Raw genomic sequence first — 16,826 nt, forward strand, 5'->3', positions numbered from 1 at the left:
TTTTTTTCTTCTAATGATCTACAAGTTCTATGCATCGAGTATAGAGCTGTTTCTTCGAGCTTCTGAAAAGCAGAAAGACTTTTTCATGGAAGGTGTGGGGCACTTTCATGCTCAGTGGTTTGTGAATAACATGGTCATCAAACAGGAATGAAATCAGCATTAACCATGGGGGCACTGCACTGCCAGGAGCAAGTTGAGAGTGGTTAAATGCCTTTTTAGAGGCAGTTTACAAATATTTTTAACAGATGAATAGTTTTCAATGTTTGGGAGAGTTTATTTCAAATTGGAAAAATGTGCTAGTTTGCTACAGAAATAAAGCAAATGGTGATTTTGCCTGAAATTACCTAAGTCAGGAAAAAACAGGTATTTTGGAGCTTTCTTTTGTTGTTGCTGTTTCCCTAAATTACACACAAAAAAAATTCCCTCAATTCTCCATTTCACTTTTGTGTTCTTTGTTTGGTTACTCATGCATGATGCTTTTTTATATTCAGTGAAAATATTAAGATATATCCATGGAAATTAACACAAAGTAATGAGCAACGTATTTGCCCAAGGACTGTAGAATTGTTTCTACAGAAAGTAAAGAACATTCCAAAGTAACTTTAACCTAGATGTGTTTTCACCACAAACTGTTTAAACTTATTTGAGTCGAAAATCACTTTCCAGTCTATATCATATCTTTTTCTTAAAAAAATAAGTAAAATAAGTACTTGACATAATTATCGATCACTTTAATTATCAGACAAAGAAAAACATGGTTTCTGAAGCACATGCTATATTAAGAAGCTTGGTGCTGAATAAGTACCCTGAACGCGTATTTCTTTCTGGTGTCTATACAAATGATAGTTTTTGTAAAATGAGCTGAATCTGTTTTAATATCCTGTTGCTTATTGTACCTGACAAATAAAAATGAAGCAAGTGAAGAATTGATTGAGATTTTTTTTTGAAACTTGCACATAATTCTCATTTATGCTTATTAGAATAACTAAGAGCCTTTCTGTAACGAATTAAGAATATGAATAACCTGTTATGACATAGTCATAGACATACAATAATATGGTCTAGAATTATAGTACTCTCTTGAAGTACACCATATTCAAAATTCACTGGAGATGTTTTAGAGACATCTGTTGTAATTACAGGAACATGGTTTCTAATTCATTTAATTCCCTTTCCTACCTAAACTGTACATATAAGTGAATTTTAAGAGACTGTATAAATAAATTTTTAATTACAAAATGATGTTATACAATACATTATTAATAATAACCAACAATGCATAATGTTTATGCATGAGTCCGTTAGAAAGACGAGCTAATGTATGTCAATTCTAAAAGAATGCACTAATTTGTCCTGAATTTGTGAATGAGGTTGAATCCATGATGCAAGCTGATGAGTGCAATAACGCAGTGGCTTAACATGCTATTTTATAGTCAAGAAACATCTTGTACCTACAGCATTTAAGAGGTATTTAAGATTTGTTCATCACATGTGATCAAGAATCTTATTTTTCAGTGAGCCATGCGGTTGTGAAATTTGGAATAAGACCATTGAGTTGACAATACTAGCTTTCCTAGACAGGTGCAGAATAAAATGGCCTATAGCATCCAAGAAATGTGTACAGTCCTTACATTTCAGCACATGGAAATCAGTCTTGTTGTAATGGAATTTCCCACCGTGGCCAAAAGGACTGCTGGAATGTGGTTACTTCACTGTGCTAGCGGTAACAGATTTCTGAAATCTCCATGGCCAGTTCCAGACACTCGCTGGTCTCATGGCAAGATTCAAAAAGGCTGCAGTCCATGTCACAATTGCAGCTGCAATCATTCCGAGAGTGGTTTTCATCCGAGGTGTGGTGATACCGGTGAGAGGGGCAGCACATTTTGGTACACACCGTTTCGCAGGTGCCGGGGAGCATCAGGAGACAGTCCCAAAACTGGCAAAACAGACAGGCGAGGATAAGGGAGGCACACTCCTCTGTTTAAAGAAGAAGACCAATTAATAGTGGCACATCTGGGGGCGTCTATGAAGGACAGGCATGTGTGCTGGGATACTTGATAACTTGATAGCCAACTCTTAATTATTTATCCACATTAGAGGTAATGTACACCCTTCTTCTCTCAAGCTCCCCCACCCCCATGTCAGTACTCACTCTACTTAAGTAATTGCTTTATTAACTTCCTGAGCATTTCCTATTGATTCGACATAATCCGGTTATTTAAAGTGCTGTCACTTTTCTAAACTCCTTTATTTACTTTGCCTGCAAGGCTCTGGGAAGCCACACAATTAGCTACCTCTCTGGAAACCTTGCAACTGTCTGAAAAATTGCAGGGACTCCCCAAATACATGGGGCTTAAGAAGCAGTTAGGATTGGGGACAAGGAGAGACTGTACAAATGCCCTGTTTCTTGTCACCAGGCTTTGTTATTTTTCGACATGGATTCCCATAAATCTGCCACACCCATATTCCAGTGCAAGCGAAAAGCACATTTCAAAACTTAATATAAATGCTTTTTAAAATAATCACAGCTTTTGGGTTGTGTTTTATTTTTAATCTCTGTTTCCGTTTCCCTCCAGTTATGTAAAGCCTTGATTTTATATTCAAGTTGTTTAAGTGAAATACGTCATCATATGCCTAAAAGGTTTTAAATCTTATCAATCCTCTTTAAGAAAATTGGTTTAAAAATTTACTACACAGACTTGTAAAAATCTGGAAAGTATCTCTAAGGCACTGAAGGTAATTGGTAATTTCTAGCCAAACAGCTGTGATGGGTTATGGATTATTATGTTTTTTGTTTGCATAAAGGGAATTAGTTAGAAGATGTAGCAGTTCTCTCGTTAAAATTTTAACTTTTCTTTCTTTCAAGTTAAAAAAGTCTAAAAAATGTGTGAGTGCTTTGTAAAAGGGTAGGTAAGTGTTCATGTGATATATTATCTAATTAATTAAAATCAGTAATCTGAAGATTATTGATGATTGAAAGTAACATTCTAGCAAGAATTGGAGAAAAATTTCTCCTCTAGATGGGCTTATCAATTGATTTAAGTTTGACTTTCATAAGGATCTGTATTTTTCCCGATAAGAATGCTAATAACTTTGGTTTTCAGACTTTAGTCAATGGGGAGTATATAAGCATATAGAAGATATTTTGCCTATAGTATAAGTGCTCTTATCGCCGTATTCATTTACTTTTATTTCCCAGAAAGCTCTTTTCTTTCATTATTCATATAATCGTCTGTAAGTGAAAGAAAAATATGGAAACATCCTATGAAAAGGAACAATATTTTAAAGAAAGCCACTTTGGTTTCTTGTAAAAACACTATATAAAGTTGTAAGGTGAGTCCTGAATATAAGTAAACAGAAATCTTTCTTCTTTCCTCTTTTTCTCTCCATCCTCTTTCTCTTCCCTTCCCTTCCTTTCTTCCCAGAAAGATGGTGGTAAAGAACCACACCATGACTGTTATGACTACTTTAATTGTCATATATTGTTGCAGGTGCTGTGGCCACTACTCAGTATTTATAGTTTAGGCAGCATATTCCACAATACCTCTACTGTGTACATACTCATCTCTTTGCCAAATTTGCTGTATTTTTCTTCACTTAGAGCCAGCTTTTAGTGTGTGACCAACTCTCCCATATCTCATAAGTCACCACAAACCTCCCACAAAAATGCAAGAGTAAGTTAGTAATAGTATATAGACTGTTTCTACTATGCTTTTCTGAAAAGGAAAAGATGGTCAAAGATGAGGGACATACAACCTCATCGAGTTTTACCAATATGAAGAACACTACTATAGCAGCCATTGGCAAAGAAGAGGCTGTCAGCAGACAATACTCCAAGTGAATACTCTGTGATCCCTCAGGCTGAATGCTCAAGAGACTTACTCAAGCTTGTGACCATATAAAAATGAGTCCACTGGATCCTGTCCTTTATACATGCAAGGTTAAAAGTTTGCTTTGGAGCTAAGTACGGTGGGAATGCAGGTGACCTTAAGGATTGGAGCTGGTGTTTCCTATCAGAGTGTGAAGGACCTGTTCGTAAAGTGGACTTATAATTTCCTGGGAGTGTACAACCTTTTGGTTCAATTGCTCTTGCCAATGTCTCCTCAAGTTGGCAGACTCTGGAGGTCTCCTCTTCTAATGTATACTGTAGATTTTATTTACAAAAGAAAAAAAAGTTTTGGCTTAATCCTTTGGCCAAATTGGCACTTGTTTCCTTCTACCTCCCTATTTTGCACTTGAGAATAGAGCCCATTTTTTTCTGTTTCTAAGTCAGTCCTTTTTATTTGGTTTTAAAAGGCAGAGTCTCTTGCCCAAAAACAACATGGTAACATTAATGAATTGAAAACAGATTTTTCCGAACTTTCAAGTGTGTTCCACACTTTTCCTAAAAGGCATGTTAAATAGTTCTACATGAGCAGGTAAAACTGTTTTGCATATGGCCAATTTTTGTTTGCACAAGCAGTTCAGGGGAAATTTTGCAACTGTTTGAAAAAAGCGTTGGATTTCCTCTTGTCCTGAATGAGTATATTTTTCTTTGCCTGCACTATTTCCTGGTGCTTTAATGTTTAATAAATGTGATATTCAAAGTCATATCCCAGGATTCGCACCCCTTCTCTCAGCCCATCCAAAAGCGTATACCATATATGCTATTGCCTGCTGCACGTCTCTTCTGCAACATCTTCAAAACATCTCACTTACCAAGGCCAAACTGCATTTTGGATCTCTCTCTCCCCAGTCCTACAAACCTGTTCCTCCTCCTATTTTCTTTTATGGATGGCTTCTGAACACCCAGATGAATTCGGCAGAAACCTGGTAGTCATTCTTTGTCATTTTGCTTTTCCTCATCATATCTTCCCCGTGCAATTCATTGCTGAGTCCTGCTGTTTCCACCTCAAATTCGTATTCGAAATCCACAAGCTGCTCACCACCTGCAGGGCCACCATTTTAGCTCTGGCCACCATCAGCCACCAGCAGGTCAACAGCAATAGCCTCCTGGCAAGGACACTCTGCTTCCACACGAGCCCACTTCAAATTCATCAGCTCCTTCAGTATTTTTAATTCTAAATTTAAACAACTCACTCTCCCCTTAGAGAAAAGTGCCAAATCCTTGCCTTAGCCTACAAGCCCTTGCATGATTAGATTCCTGCCTATTTCTCTGACTTCTGGACCTACTTTACTTACTTCACACTCACAGCACTCCAGCCACACTGACTAAATTGCAGTATTTGGAATGCACATGGCTCAGGGCCTTTGCACATGCTGTGTTTTTGCCTGCATTGCACACCCTCCTGCCCCTCAACTTCACCCAACTCCTATTCAAACATTTAAGTTTTTAGCTTTAAACACCTTCCCTTTAAATCACATCCTTGCTGAAACTCTCACAGCAATCTGTTTTATTTTTTCTTCGTAGCACTGACCATAGGATGGCATGAAACTAATTAGTTTGTTACCTCCTCCTATTAGAGTCTCCGTTGCAAGAGGCAAGAAAGCCATATCTCTCTCTCTGGTTGACTGACTAAATCAATGAATGATTCTAACAAGTAAATATTGTAATCCTCATTTTTTAGATGCAAGGACTAAGGTTCAGGGATTGTTTCTGACTGTCCTAAATCCTCCCAACTGTAAGATCGTAGAGCAGAGATTCAAATCTAAGTCTTTCTGAATCCAAAGCCTGTGGTCTCTATCCCACTGTTATATGTGTCAACTATTTTGCCAAAAGCCAATCTACAGCCCTCTATACTTTTTTTTTGGGGGGGGGGGCGGTGTTCATTTCTCTTCTCCTTCTATATTTAGAACCTTTGTTTTGTAACTTTTTTTTTTACTTATTTAAATTCTTTTTTTTAGCATTTATTAAGTTCAGGGGTCATGTGCTGGTTTGCTACATAGATAAACTTGTGTCATGGAGGTTTATTGGACAGGTTATTTCATCACCCAGGTATTATTAAGTCTAGTACTCATTATTTTTCCTGATCCTCTCCCTCCTCTCACCCTCCACCCTCCAATAAGCCCCAGTGTGTGTGTGGTTCCCCTCTCTGTGTTTATGTGTTCTCATCATTTAGCTCCCACTTATGGGTGAGAACATGTGGTATTTGGTTTTCTGTTTCTGTGCTAGTTTGCTAAGGATGATGGCATCCAGCTCCATCCAAGTTCCTGCAAAGGACATGATCTTGTTCTTTTTTACAGCTGTGTAGTTCTCCATGGTATATATGTACCACATTTTCTTTAACTAGTCTATCATTGATGGACATTTAGTTTGATTCCATGTCTTTGCTATTGCAAATTTTGTGCAGGCCTCCACATACAGCTTACACAGGCCTCCAAATAACCCTGAGTTGAGTACTATTATGATCCCTGTTTATGGATGGGGAAACTGAGGCAAAGAGTGTTTAAGAGGCATGCCCCAGGAAACATAGGCTATTGCAGCACTGTAATTTGAACCAGACTGACTCCTCCACAGTTTTTAACTAGGAATCCAACCTGCCTTCCATAATATGCTCCCAGTTTCCTTCTGACACACTTGAGCATGGCACAGGTCACTACCAGCTTCTTGATGGCCTGCTTCCCTCTCCATTCCCTCCTCTTGCCCTCCTCTGTGCTGGATTCCCAAGACTGGCAAAGATCATTTTCCAGTTGCTCTTAGTGGCTTCTGTCTAGATTCAGCCAGTAGAAGGCAGTAACCAGAACCTGCAAGATGGGAGGAAGAGAAAATTCAGGATGCTTCTCCTCCTGCTCTTTGCTTTGGGTGGTGTCTTAGGCAGTGGTTTTATCTTCTCTTTGCTTTTATCTCTCTCTGAATGTATATCCCTCTGTGGCTCTGGCTAACGGCAGTGACTGTGGTCTAATAGTAGTTAGTGACTAATGGTCTATCTGATAGTGATTGGTGACTGACTAGTGGTCTATCTGGTAATGGTTAGTGACTAGTAGTCTATTTGATAACAGTTAGTGACTAGTGGTCTATCTGCTAATGGTTAGTGACTAGTGGCCTATTTGATAGTGGTCAGTGACTAGTGGTCTTTCTGATAATGGTTAGTAACTAGTGCTCTATCTGATAGTGGTTAGTGACTAGTAGTCTATCTGACAACAGTTAGTACTAGTGGTCTCCAAGTTCATACCAGTGCACTAGTAGTCTGGAGGGACAAAAGGAAGAGGTGGGAGAGCCTTCTTGTTGTTGCTAATATCTGGGTAGCTTACTGTTCACTGTATTTGACTTTTCTGCTCTTCTAAAACCTTTGTCACAAGTTCTTTGTATATTAAATCTCCTCTATAGAACACCTGGCATCCTGGCAGAGGCTCTAATCACTGCTATTGAAGTGCCCACCTGGCTTTCCCATTCCTTAAACCTGAATTAAAGAAGGTTTAAGATGGATCAGAGACCTGCAGGCTGCACAATCAACAGTGGTGTTTTGCTGGGAGCAAAAAGCCATGACAAAAACCCCCTTGGGCTTCATTTCCTTTCTACACCCCAGGGTACCTTTAGGACATGGAGGCTGTGATGAGCAAAGCGATACCCTAATGACACTGAAGAATTAACACAGCTTCCAGAGGTGTTAAATGTACAACTGGGGACTGGCTGATTAGGAGGGAGAATCTCTCTCACTAGAAAGCATCATCTTTAATTAGAGTGGAAAAGGTGGCAATCCAGGGAGGTTCCACAAGTGTGTTTGAGGGGAGCCTTATGGCTGCAGTCCTACACTCCCTGATTCTGCCCTCCCAACTTTGGGTCTTGTCACCTTGGTGCCCATGATTAGGAGGTGGGAGGGATAAGAGCACCCACAGAAGTTCCTGAAGCATTTCTGAGCTGCTGAAGCACACCTCCTGCTACCCCAGGACTTCTTATCCTAAGTGGCAAGAATCATTCTCCCGGAAGTGACCCCAGACAAATCACAATCCCTCCTCATCCTCCCCAAAGCAAAGAAAAAGAAAAGAGCCAGCATGATACCAGCCCCAAGCCAGTATTTTAATACATTAATATGTTATCACAGAAAATTCAGCATCATAATGAGATTCATGACACAATGAATCCACTGATTACTAAAAGTTTCCAAAAGTATAAAAATCGGTTCCCACTCCCCCACATTGAGTTCTTTAAAAAATGTCTGTAATGTAGAATGGGAATAAATAAAGAGTGATTGAATCCCTTTCTCTAGCTGGGGTATCATCCCTGATGTTATCAATTTTAATAGCTACTTAAATATGTCAAGATCTATTTAAGTTCAGACAAGCACAACTAACACTCAAGTCAGTTCTTTAGAACTAGAATGACTAGATTTGGGTGATACTAAGTAAATTTGGGCTTATGTTTTTTTCTGAGCAAATGAACTGAAATAATTATAAAATTGAAACATTTTATAAGGTGGCACTGGTGCATTTAATTGTATGAAATTTACAGTGTAGAAAATGTAATCATTTTATTCAGTAGTCCATGGTGTAATTAAGACTATTCTTTTGAGGTATCTTGTATTTATGATTTTCCTCTTCCACCTGGATGAGACGTCTCAAATTCAAAATTATACATCAATTAGGTATATTCTCAGGATTATTTTTAAGGGGACTGTTTTCTAATATCATGTATATTTCTGACTTTCTTATCCACAGAGAAGCTTTCACAATCAGAAGTTTGCAGAAACAGAAGTGGGGACATGGATAGTCCTCTGGACACTTTCCATTTTATTCAGGAAAGGGACCACACACGATGAACCACAATTTAGTAATAAAGTAATGTTTCAGCACACAGTGTGTGATGTGCAGTAAAGATCCTTTTAAATTCCCATCAGAGCACACACCATGAACTGTGCTAATGGATGTAACACATTTTACGAAATCTGCATGTGTGAGGCTTTTCCATCCTGTTTTAAGTGGGGCAATGTATATAAATAATAGATATTAGCAATTAAGCATCTATTCCTATGCACTCATTTATACATTTGAAAATAAATTAGCCACAAACTACATGAAAGTGGATGCGATATTCTCTTTTCCCTTCTGTTTTCCCTGCTGTTCCTGAAAGATATTTCTGTGTTTATCTCAGTACGAACAATGACCCCAGCTCTCAATTTCTGCATCCTGAAATTAATTACAATTACTATCAAAAATTCTCTAAAATGGAGTGAGTCTGACTTAACTCTTGTTTTCCTTGTTGTTTGCGGTTTAGGATAATGAGAGTTTCTTATCACTCTTTGTGGGTCTTAGGTTGGCTTCTTTTCCTTTCTCTTTTATCCAGGTACCAAAAGCTCTTACTTCACTGGGGAGATTTTTCACACAGGAGGAAAAGGACAAGTGGACTATCACCTATGTGGTCAGCTTACAACCTGAATTTCTTGGAAATGACCTAATTTAATTATCTTCATGGATCTCCTTTGCTCTTTGAATGAAGAGTAGTCAGCTATTTTTTTTTTTTTTTTTTGAATGGGGCTCTTGAGCGTCAGTTGCCATTTTAATGAAGTAGTGATTTGGGCCCTTTCCTGATAATACAAGAGTTAGGTGTCATGCTAGTTGGCTTGGCCCCTCTTATTCCTCCAGTATCCCTGATAGGTCAGATCAGAGTGATTCTGGAGGGAAAGTATGTTTCACTGTGGATATGTACAATGGCAATTCCCAGTTCTGGGATTTAACTTCATTCAATTATTCACATGATGAGCAGCATCCACACACTCCTGGTAAAATTTGATAAAATGCTGTAGCATCAAGAGGCCTTTTGTTGAGGCCTCTCTGCCATTACCTGTTTTCTTGACTGGCATTAATCTCTACCAAAGCTAGAGACTTGAGCATCATCCTGAATTCGGAGTCATAATCTGATAGCTACAGGTCAAAGTTGGCCCAACGATGTGTTGTTGGGAGTACCTTGAGCTTTGAAAAAATAAATAAAAGTAATTATCAACCCTGGAAAACTTAGAAATTTTACATAACACTCCTGGTCTCTGGATTTTCTTGGAAAACTTCAATATCTGGCAACTCTGGCCCTGTATTTCCTTCTGGCAACAATCAGCTGGTACTGTGTCAAGGTAGTGACCTTTAGATGAGCCATGTGCTCTCCAGCTTGCCATAGTCCTCACCAATCCCTATTGTTTACTGCCAGCCTACTTAGTATTCATATTATCTGCAAGCAACTACAGGCTTAATTGCAATTAAGCCTGTAGTTTCTGGCCTAAAGCATTCATGACAACATGTGCACAAGACACCACATATATAATATATGATAGAAATCTTCCTTACTTTCTAAAAATGTAATCACAATCATGGCTGAAATTGAGTACCTATTGTGTACCAACTTTTGTACTAGGTGCTTTATACGTTATTTTTTTTGATCCCCAACATACCCCATGGTGTTAACTAGCCTATCATATAATCAGAGACTGAAATTCAGAGATAGTAAATTTAAAAAACGTGTCCAGTACTATACAGTTAATAGACTTCAGAGGCAGAAGTGAAACTGATGTGATTCCAAAGGTGCTGTTATTCAAAGTTTATTTAATCTTTTTTCTTATTTTCAAAAAGTAAATATGAATTTAAATGTAGACCAGAAACCATACCTTATTACATTTTCCTTTGAGAAACTCCAGGCTTTCTTTAAATGCTAATGTAGATACTGAACACTACAAAATCTTGAATGGTTTTTCTCCTGTAAAGGTCATTGCAAAGTTAACCTAAGTAAAATTCCATATCTTGGTGTGGAGTCCATAATTTTGAACTTTGTTTGGCTGATTGTTTATTTAGCACCAAACCAATTTGAAATTGGCTTTGCAAACGAAATGTACTCTTTATGTCATATATAGGGATGGTTGGGTCTAGGTTTGCACTGATCAGAATGCCTATGGATAATACCCAGGGGAACCACTCCTTTCTCATAGATTGCTGATGTAAACATCTTAATTTTTTATGCTGTCTATATATATATATATTTCCGGCATTTTAATACTATTTCTCTCTGCCTTCTTTTCTCTGACTAGAGTTATAGACTGAATAGTTCCATGTCTGAGGAGAGAAAGAAGTTTGCCATTTTTCTTTATCTGCCTCATAGCCCCATAGCAAGAATGATTATGTTCCACCCCAGCTATTTAAAACATGTTGCCTCTGATTCCCAGCTTTGAGAGCAAACAATCTGCCAAGCGCCTCATAACTGCAAAGTGACCTTGACATATGTCATTCACCAGAGTTTTCAAATCGAAGTCTTCGTGTTTAATATTCATAAGGACTTTTTTTTTCCTAACAGCATATGTGATGATTTTACAGGGGATGGGGGTTGGGAGCTTTATTTAGAGATGGGTTGAATTCTGAGAAACATACCATCAGTGTCTCTGTGATGAACTGAAGTATCAGTTTGGAGGTAAGAAAATGTTGTTTGGCATTCTTCAAGGGAGGACAGTGATGTGCTGGATTCTGACAGTTTTTTCTCATTGGGGTTTTCCTTGGCTGGTCCATCTGTGATATTGAAGTCAGATACTGAATTTATAACGATAGCATTAATGGGTTTCTCATCTGCATGCTTTTCATTCGTGAGTTGCGTATCTAGAGGAAAAAAGAAAAAACACATACAGAAACCCACTATGGTTTACGTGACCTAGTGACCTAAGAATGCAGAAATTTTCACATTTGACTTTCCTAAGATTAAAGTCTTAAGAAAACAAATGAAGTATTATTGAGCAAGACAATTTTGAATAAAAATATAAGAAAGAAGAGTGCAATCATTATAAAATTTTATACACATTGCAAACTTTACCTATCATGGTAATTTGTAACACTTATTTCTACTATTTTTTTTTTTTGGTGATAAGTAGGGAGAATCAAGCAATTCATTCATTTGGATCAACAAAATCTCATAGTACATTGCCAGCCTCCTGTCACAGTGTATTATTAATCTGAGGAGCAGGATAAGGATCTTACGTGGTGGGCAATACTGCTGAGTTATTCATATGAGCTCAATCAAGTCACTTTATTACTTTGTTTTTACAAACCTCATTTTCCTCCTCTGTAAAAAGAAAAATGCATATAAATGAATAGTCTATAAGCTCATTCCTGCTTCTGTCCTCATAACCTCACAGTGGCTTTCTCTGCCTTGGTATTTAAGTTCCTATTCAGGTGATAGCCTGTATGGCTTTGGGGGTATGCTTCTTGGGAACATGCTTTATTTCCACATAACTGTCTGGCACAATAGCTAGAGATGTTCAGGGAATTTCTAGCAAAGTTCTTGACTGAAATTCTGGTTTGGAGAGCCATAGAGAAGGCTGAGAAGCCCCAAGCGTTGTATGTATTTTACATCTCCTATACAGTTGGCCCTCCGTATCTGTGGGTTTCACATCCCCAATAAAACAAATCCTAGATACACAGATAGAAAAATATTCAGAAATCTCCCCAAATAACAATGTAACAATAAAAATGATACAAATAAAAAACAATACAGTATAACAACCACTTACATAGCATTTACATAGTATTAGGTATGATAAATAATCTAAAGGTCAAGTAAAGTATATGGGAGGATATGCATAGGTTATATGCAAATACCACATCATTTTATATTAGAGACCTGAGCATCTGAAAATTTCAATATCTGTGGAGTCCTGGAACCAATTCCCCTCAGACACTGAGGGACAACTGTATGCATTCTCCTGCCATGTAATGATTGGGAGTCTGCTCTGCGACAAGCGCTGGGCTGTATATTGGGGATAGAGGGATGACTAAGACAGGCATGGACCTTGACCTTCATGAGCATCAAACAAATCGTCAAAGAAATAACTGTAAGTTACAGGATTGAGAAGTGTATAAAAGAGAAGCATATCATAAAATCATGTTAGAGAGAGGACCAGACTGGGTCATGGTGCAGTTAGCTTATAACTTCCTTACAGGCTGATGATGCCCAGGAACAACTTAAAACCTGAACAAGCAACAGTCCTCATGGTTTGGTGGCACAATTGGGACGTGGTCAAGAGGTGTCCTTGGGAATTGCATTCCCATTGTTAATGCAATGCCTGGTTGGTTCAATAATGCTCATTGAGTTACTGAAATTGATAATACAATTGGCAACCTGGTTTGATTTTACCATGCTTATGCAGCTCAGTACAAGAAACATATTCTTGCCAAGTCCATCTTTATTTCCCTTCCAAGGTTGTTTCTTAGTTTAGGGCCAATGGAAATGTCTAGTGGGTTCTGCCTTCTAAGGCAATGGGTTCTAGACTTTTCTGCAGAGTAGAATCACCTGGGAAATCTTTTTAAAATTCAGAATTTTTAAAGCTCTGGTATTCCCCTCTTCAGGAGACCAGTTAAATCACAATCCTTGGTGGGATGGGAGAATTTTTGAAGCTCCTCAGGTGATTCCAACGTGTAGACAAGTTTGGGAACCACGATGCTAGGGATCTTCTGCATTTGAGACAAGAAAAAGAGAGAGAACAGCCCACTGACTTGTGCATCAGTGATTTTCAGAAACCAATCTTAAGATGGTTGCTTTCTGAAGAATCCTAACTGGCACCAGAACTACCAGTCTGGTATACACAACTGTCTTAGGTCATTTTTGTTTCTTTCTGATCCTCCAAACAGCCTTGGTTTTCAACAATGTTTAATTTCTATTCTCTTCCTTTTATGTGCTGGCTTTAAATTTCTTGGTTGTGGTTTCATCCACCATAAAAAGGATTGGCAGAAATAGGGATTCAAGAAAACATCTATCGTTGAAAGCAATTAATGTAGTATTGAATATTGAAGTGGAATCAGCCCTACAGATGAGAGAACACTAGGCTTCCTCTAACCCAAGAGGGATTCACCAAATTAATGATATAATGATGATGATGATGATGAAAATCATAATTAGTTTATTTTTCTTACTTGGGTATCAAGGCATCCAGTAATCAGCTAATATTGCAGATAGATGGACATTCAAATGATGTCTTAGAACACTAAGAGCAGCATCAATATTTTGGGCCAGATAATTTTTTGGCATGGAGAGATTGTAGGATGTTTAGTGGTTTCATAGTCTTTTATCCACTAGATGCTAGTAGCACCTGACCCTCTAGCTCATGACAATGAAAAATGTTTGTAGATATTGCTGCATTTCCCCTGTGGGACAAAATCACTGTGATTGAAAAGCACTGCTTTACACACACACACACGAACACACACAGGGTGGCATGTATCTTATGTCAAGTTCTATGTTACTGCTTATATACCTTATTGAACTTAAGCATCGCAAAGAGTCTAGGAGGTAGATATTGTTAGCCTCCTTGAACAGATGGGAAATGTATGAATGGGTATCCCCAGTTAGCAGATGAATGAAGGTAACCAAGGCTTACAGAGTTTATTTAGGTAAATTGTCCAAGGCCTCCTCCTTATTCAGTAGTAGAACTGAGATTCAAATCTAGGCCTGGTAGATTCCAAAAGCTTTGTGCTTGTCCTTTTCCCTTTTATATTATGCAATGTTTTCTCTGATTTATTCTTAGCTTTTATCTCTGCTTCTAACTGCTGAGAATGCACATCAGCAAAACCTTCTCACCCTAAATACTGTGATGTGTCACCTGCCCAAAATCGAGCCTTGCAAATAGCTGGATTTTACACACTCGCCTTTCCCTTAGCAGTCTTTGCAAAGCAAAGCTACCTTCTTTGCACACTCAGGGAATCCTTCTTGTTCCATTACAGCTGCTTTATCCCATACATTAGAGAGCAGCTCAGAAAGAGCTGATAGATAACGAGACCTTGATGAGTATGGAGATTGCAGCAGCTATTTACTTAACAGAATTAATTAACAATCAGTTCAAATTATCACACGTAGTCAGGCTGCATGTAATTTAAATTGCTTTTGCACAAAGTAATTCAGTAACAAAAAAAAGTTGGATAGAGGTTACTGGAATGTAAGAACATGCGGAGAATACAGTATACAGCCAAGTGGTATATGATTCTCTTTTTAATTTTGTGACAATTTTAAGTATAGCATTTTGAATGTAAGTGGTGTGCTACATTAAGCAACCATTTGGAGCACACTAGGCTTGTACTGAGAGAATTTTATGGAGAAGTTAAACTGCCATTCATAAAGTTATTTTAATTCTATATCTCTGTTTATATTTTTATTTTTTCTCATTCCTCAGTGGGAACTATCTGTTGCTCATTAGAAAATCATCTGACATACACACATTTGAGAACCCAGTCTGTTCAACCCAGAATTCTGACATCTGAAGTGAGTCACAATTTTTGGGTGAATGTTACTGACATCTTCCGTCTTTTATAGATGATGCTAACAATAATTTCATCAGATTCAGATTCCTTCGTTTATTGTATTATTCGACATTGCACCCAAAGTACTATAAAGTAGCATAAGCTCAAAGTAGAAACATATAAAAAGTAGTATCACATCTTCTGTAGAGAAAATTATTTTAGAGTTAAATAAGGAACTCGTGAAACTATATTTGGGATGTTATTCATAGTTCTTGACATTAACTTAGAGAAAATAATTTTTACCAATAGTTAAAAACAAACCAAAATTAGGACAAAAAATAGAAGCTCATCTGTATTTCTTGGAAAAAAATTAAAGTGAATGTTAAACAGTTTGGGCTACAGGTAATTGCAAGAACAAATGGACATAAACTTAAGTCAGAGAAAAGATAGACAGCTAATTAAGTTTTTATTACTGTTGAGCAAATGTTATTAATTTAATTCAATTAACATTTATTGAGTACCCACATGCAACAGATGAATCAATGTGACAGGAGCTATTAATTTATTTACTCTAAGTTATTAAGAAAACGTTTTAATGATTTTCATTTTTGATCACTAAATGTGACTTTGTAATTTTTGCATCCATGTTTTCTCTCATTTGACTCTTTATAGATAAAAGCATTCAAATGATGAATAAGTACTAGATCCTCTGATTCTATTCTTGTTTCTTCCTTTCTTTTCCCATTTTCCTTTCCCTTCTTTTTTCTTTTCCTTTTCCTTTCCCTCTTCCCTTCGCTTCCTTTCCTTTCCCTTTTTCCTTTTCCTTCCTTTCTGCTTTTCTTTCTCCATTCCCTTCCCTTTGCCCTTCCCTTCCCTTTGCCTTTCCCTTCCCTTCCCTTTCTTTCCCTTCCCTTCCCTTCCCTTTGCCCTTCCCTTCTCTTCCTTTCCTTTCCCTTTTTCCTTTTTCTTCCTTTCTGCTTTTCTTTCTCCCTTTCCTTTCCTCTCCTTTCCTTTCTTTTCCTTTCCTTACCCTTCCCTTCCCCCTTTTTTTTCCTTTTTCCTTTTCCTTCCTTTCTGCTTTTCTTTCTCCCTTCCCTTCCCTTCTTCCCTTCCCTTTGTCCTTTCCTTTCCTTTGTCCTTTCCTTCTCCCTCTCTGGTGTAATTCCTTGACTGACCTAGCCCGTCTCCATTATCAGCTTCTGCTATCCTCCAGCTCCTTCCATGTATTTTTTCCTTAAGACTTTGTCCTCTTAGTTTCTTTCTTCCTACCCTGCCCTTGAAGGCCGTATTTGTCCACACTCACATTGTCATTGATTTCTTTGTGAAGTTGGCCACTAAATCTTCATCCAGCCAGCCAGAGATGCAGGCAATATTTGTCAAGCATAAACTACACTCCTGGCACTGCACTAACCACTGCAGAATTCAGAGAAGAACAACAAATGGTTTCAGTCCTCAAGAAGCTCACAGTAATCACAAATTACAGTTTCACACTTGTAACTGTCTGTTGAACATTTTATGTGGGTAACTAGCAAAATCCTTTCAATTATGATGCCTCTTTCTACTAAGCCCCTCATTCTTCTCCCCAAACTGGAATGACTCTGGCTATCCCTGGAGAATTCACAATTCAATTTGTCTTTATTGTATTGTCATTTTTCCAGTTCCCTGGGCTTAAAACTATTATTTGACTGGCCATG

The 16,826-nt window shown here is 37.9% G+C and overlaps 1 protein-coding gene across 2 annotated transcripts in view; it reads right to left on the bottom strand.

Annotated features, from left to right (window-relative positions):
• Positions 1 to 1,072: 1,072 nt before the first annotated feature.
• The window catches only part of MDFIC2 (MyoD family inhibitor domain containing 2), a 115,783-nt gene continuing 100,029 nt past the window's right edge, over positions 1,073 to 16,826 (bottom strand). For both annotated transcript variants that reach the window (XM_063703905.1, XM_063703904.1), the window contains 2 exons: positions 11,284 to 11,505; positions 1,073 to 1,977 (listed from right to left, as the gene is read on the bottom strand). In XM_063703905.1, the coding sequence (XP_063559975.1) occupies positions 1,718 to 1,977; positions 11,284 to 11,505 (482 nt within the window). In that variant the 3' untranslated portion in view covers positions 1,073 to 1,717. The remainder of the gene's footprint in view (positions 1,978 to 11,283; positions 11,506 to 16,826) is intronic.

This window comes from Gorilla gorilla, chromosome 2, assembly GCF_029281585.2.
Source record: "Gorilla gorilla gorilla isolate KB3781 chromosome 2, NHGRI_mGorGor1-v2.1_pri, whole genome shotgun sequence".
NCBI classification, from domain to species: Eukaryota; Metazoa; Chordata; class Mammalia; order Primates; family Hominidae; genus Gorilla; species Gorilla gorilla.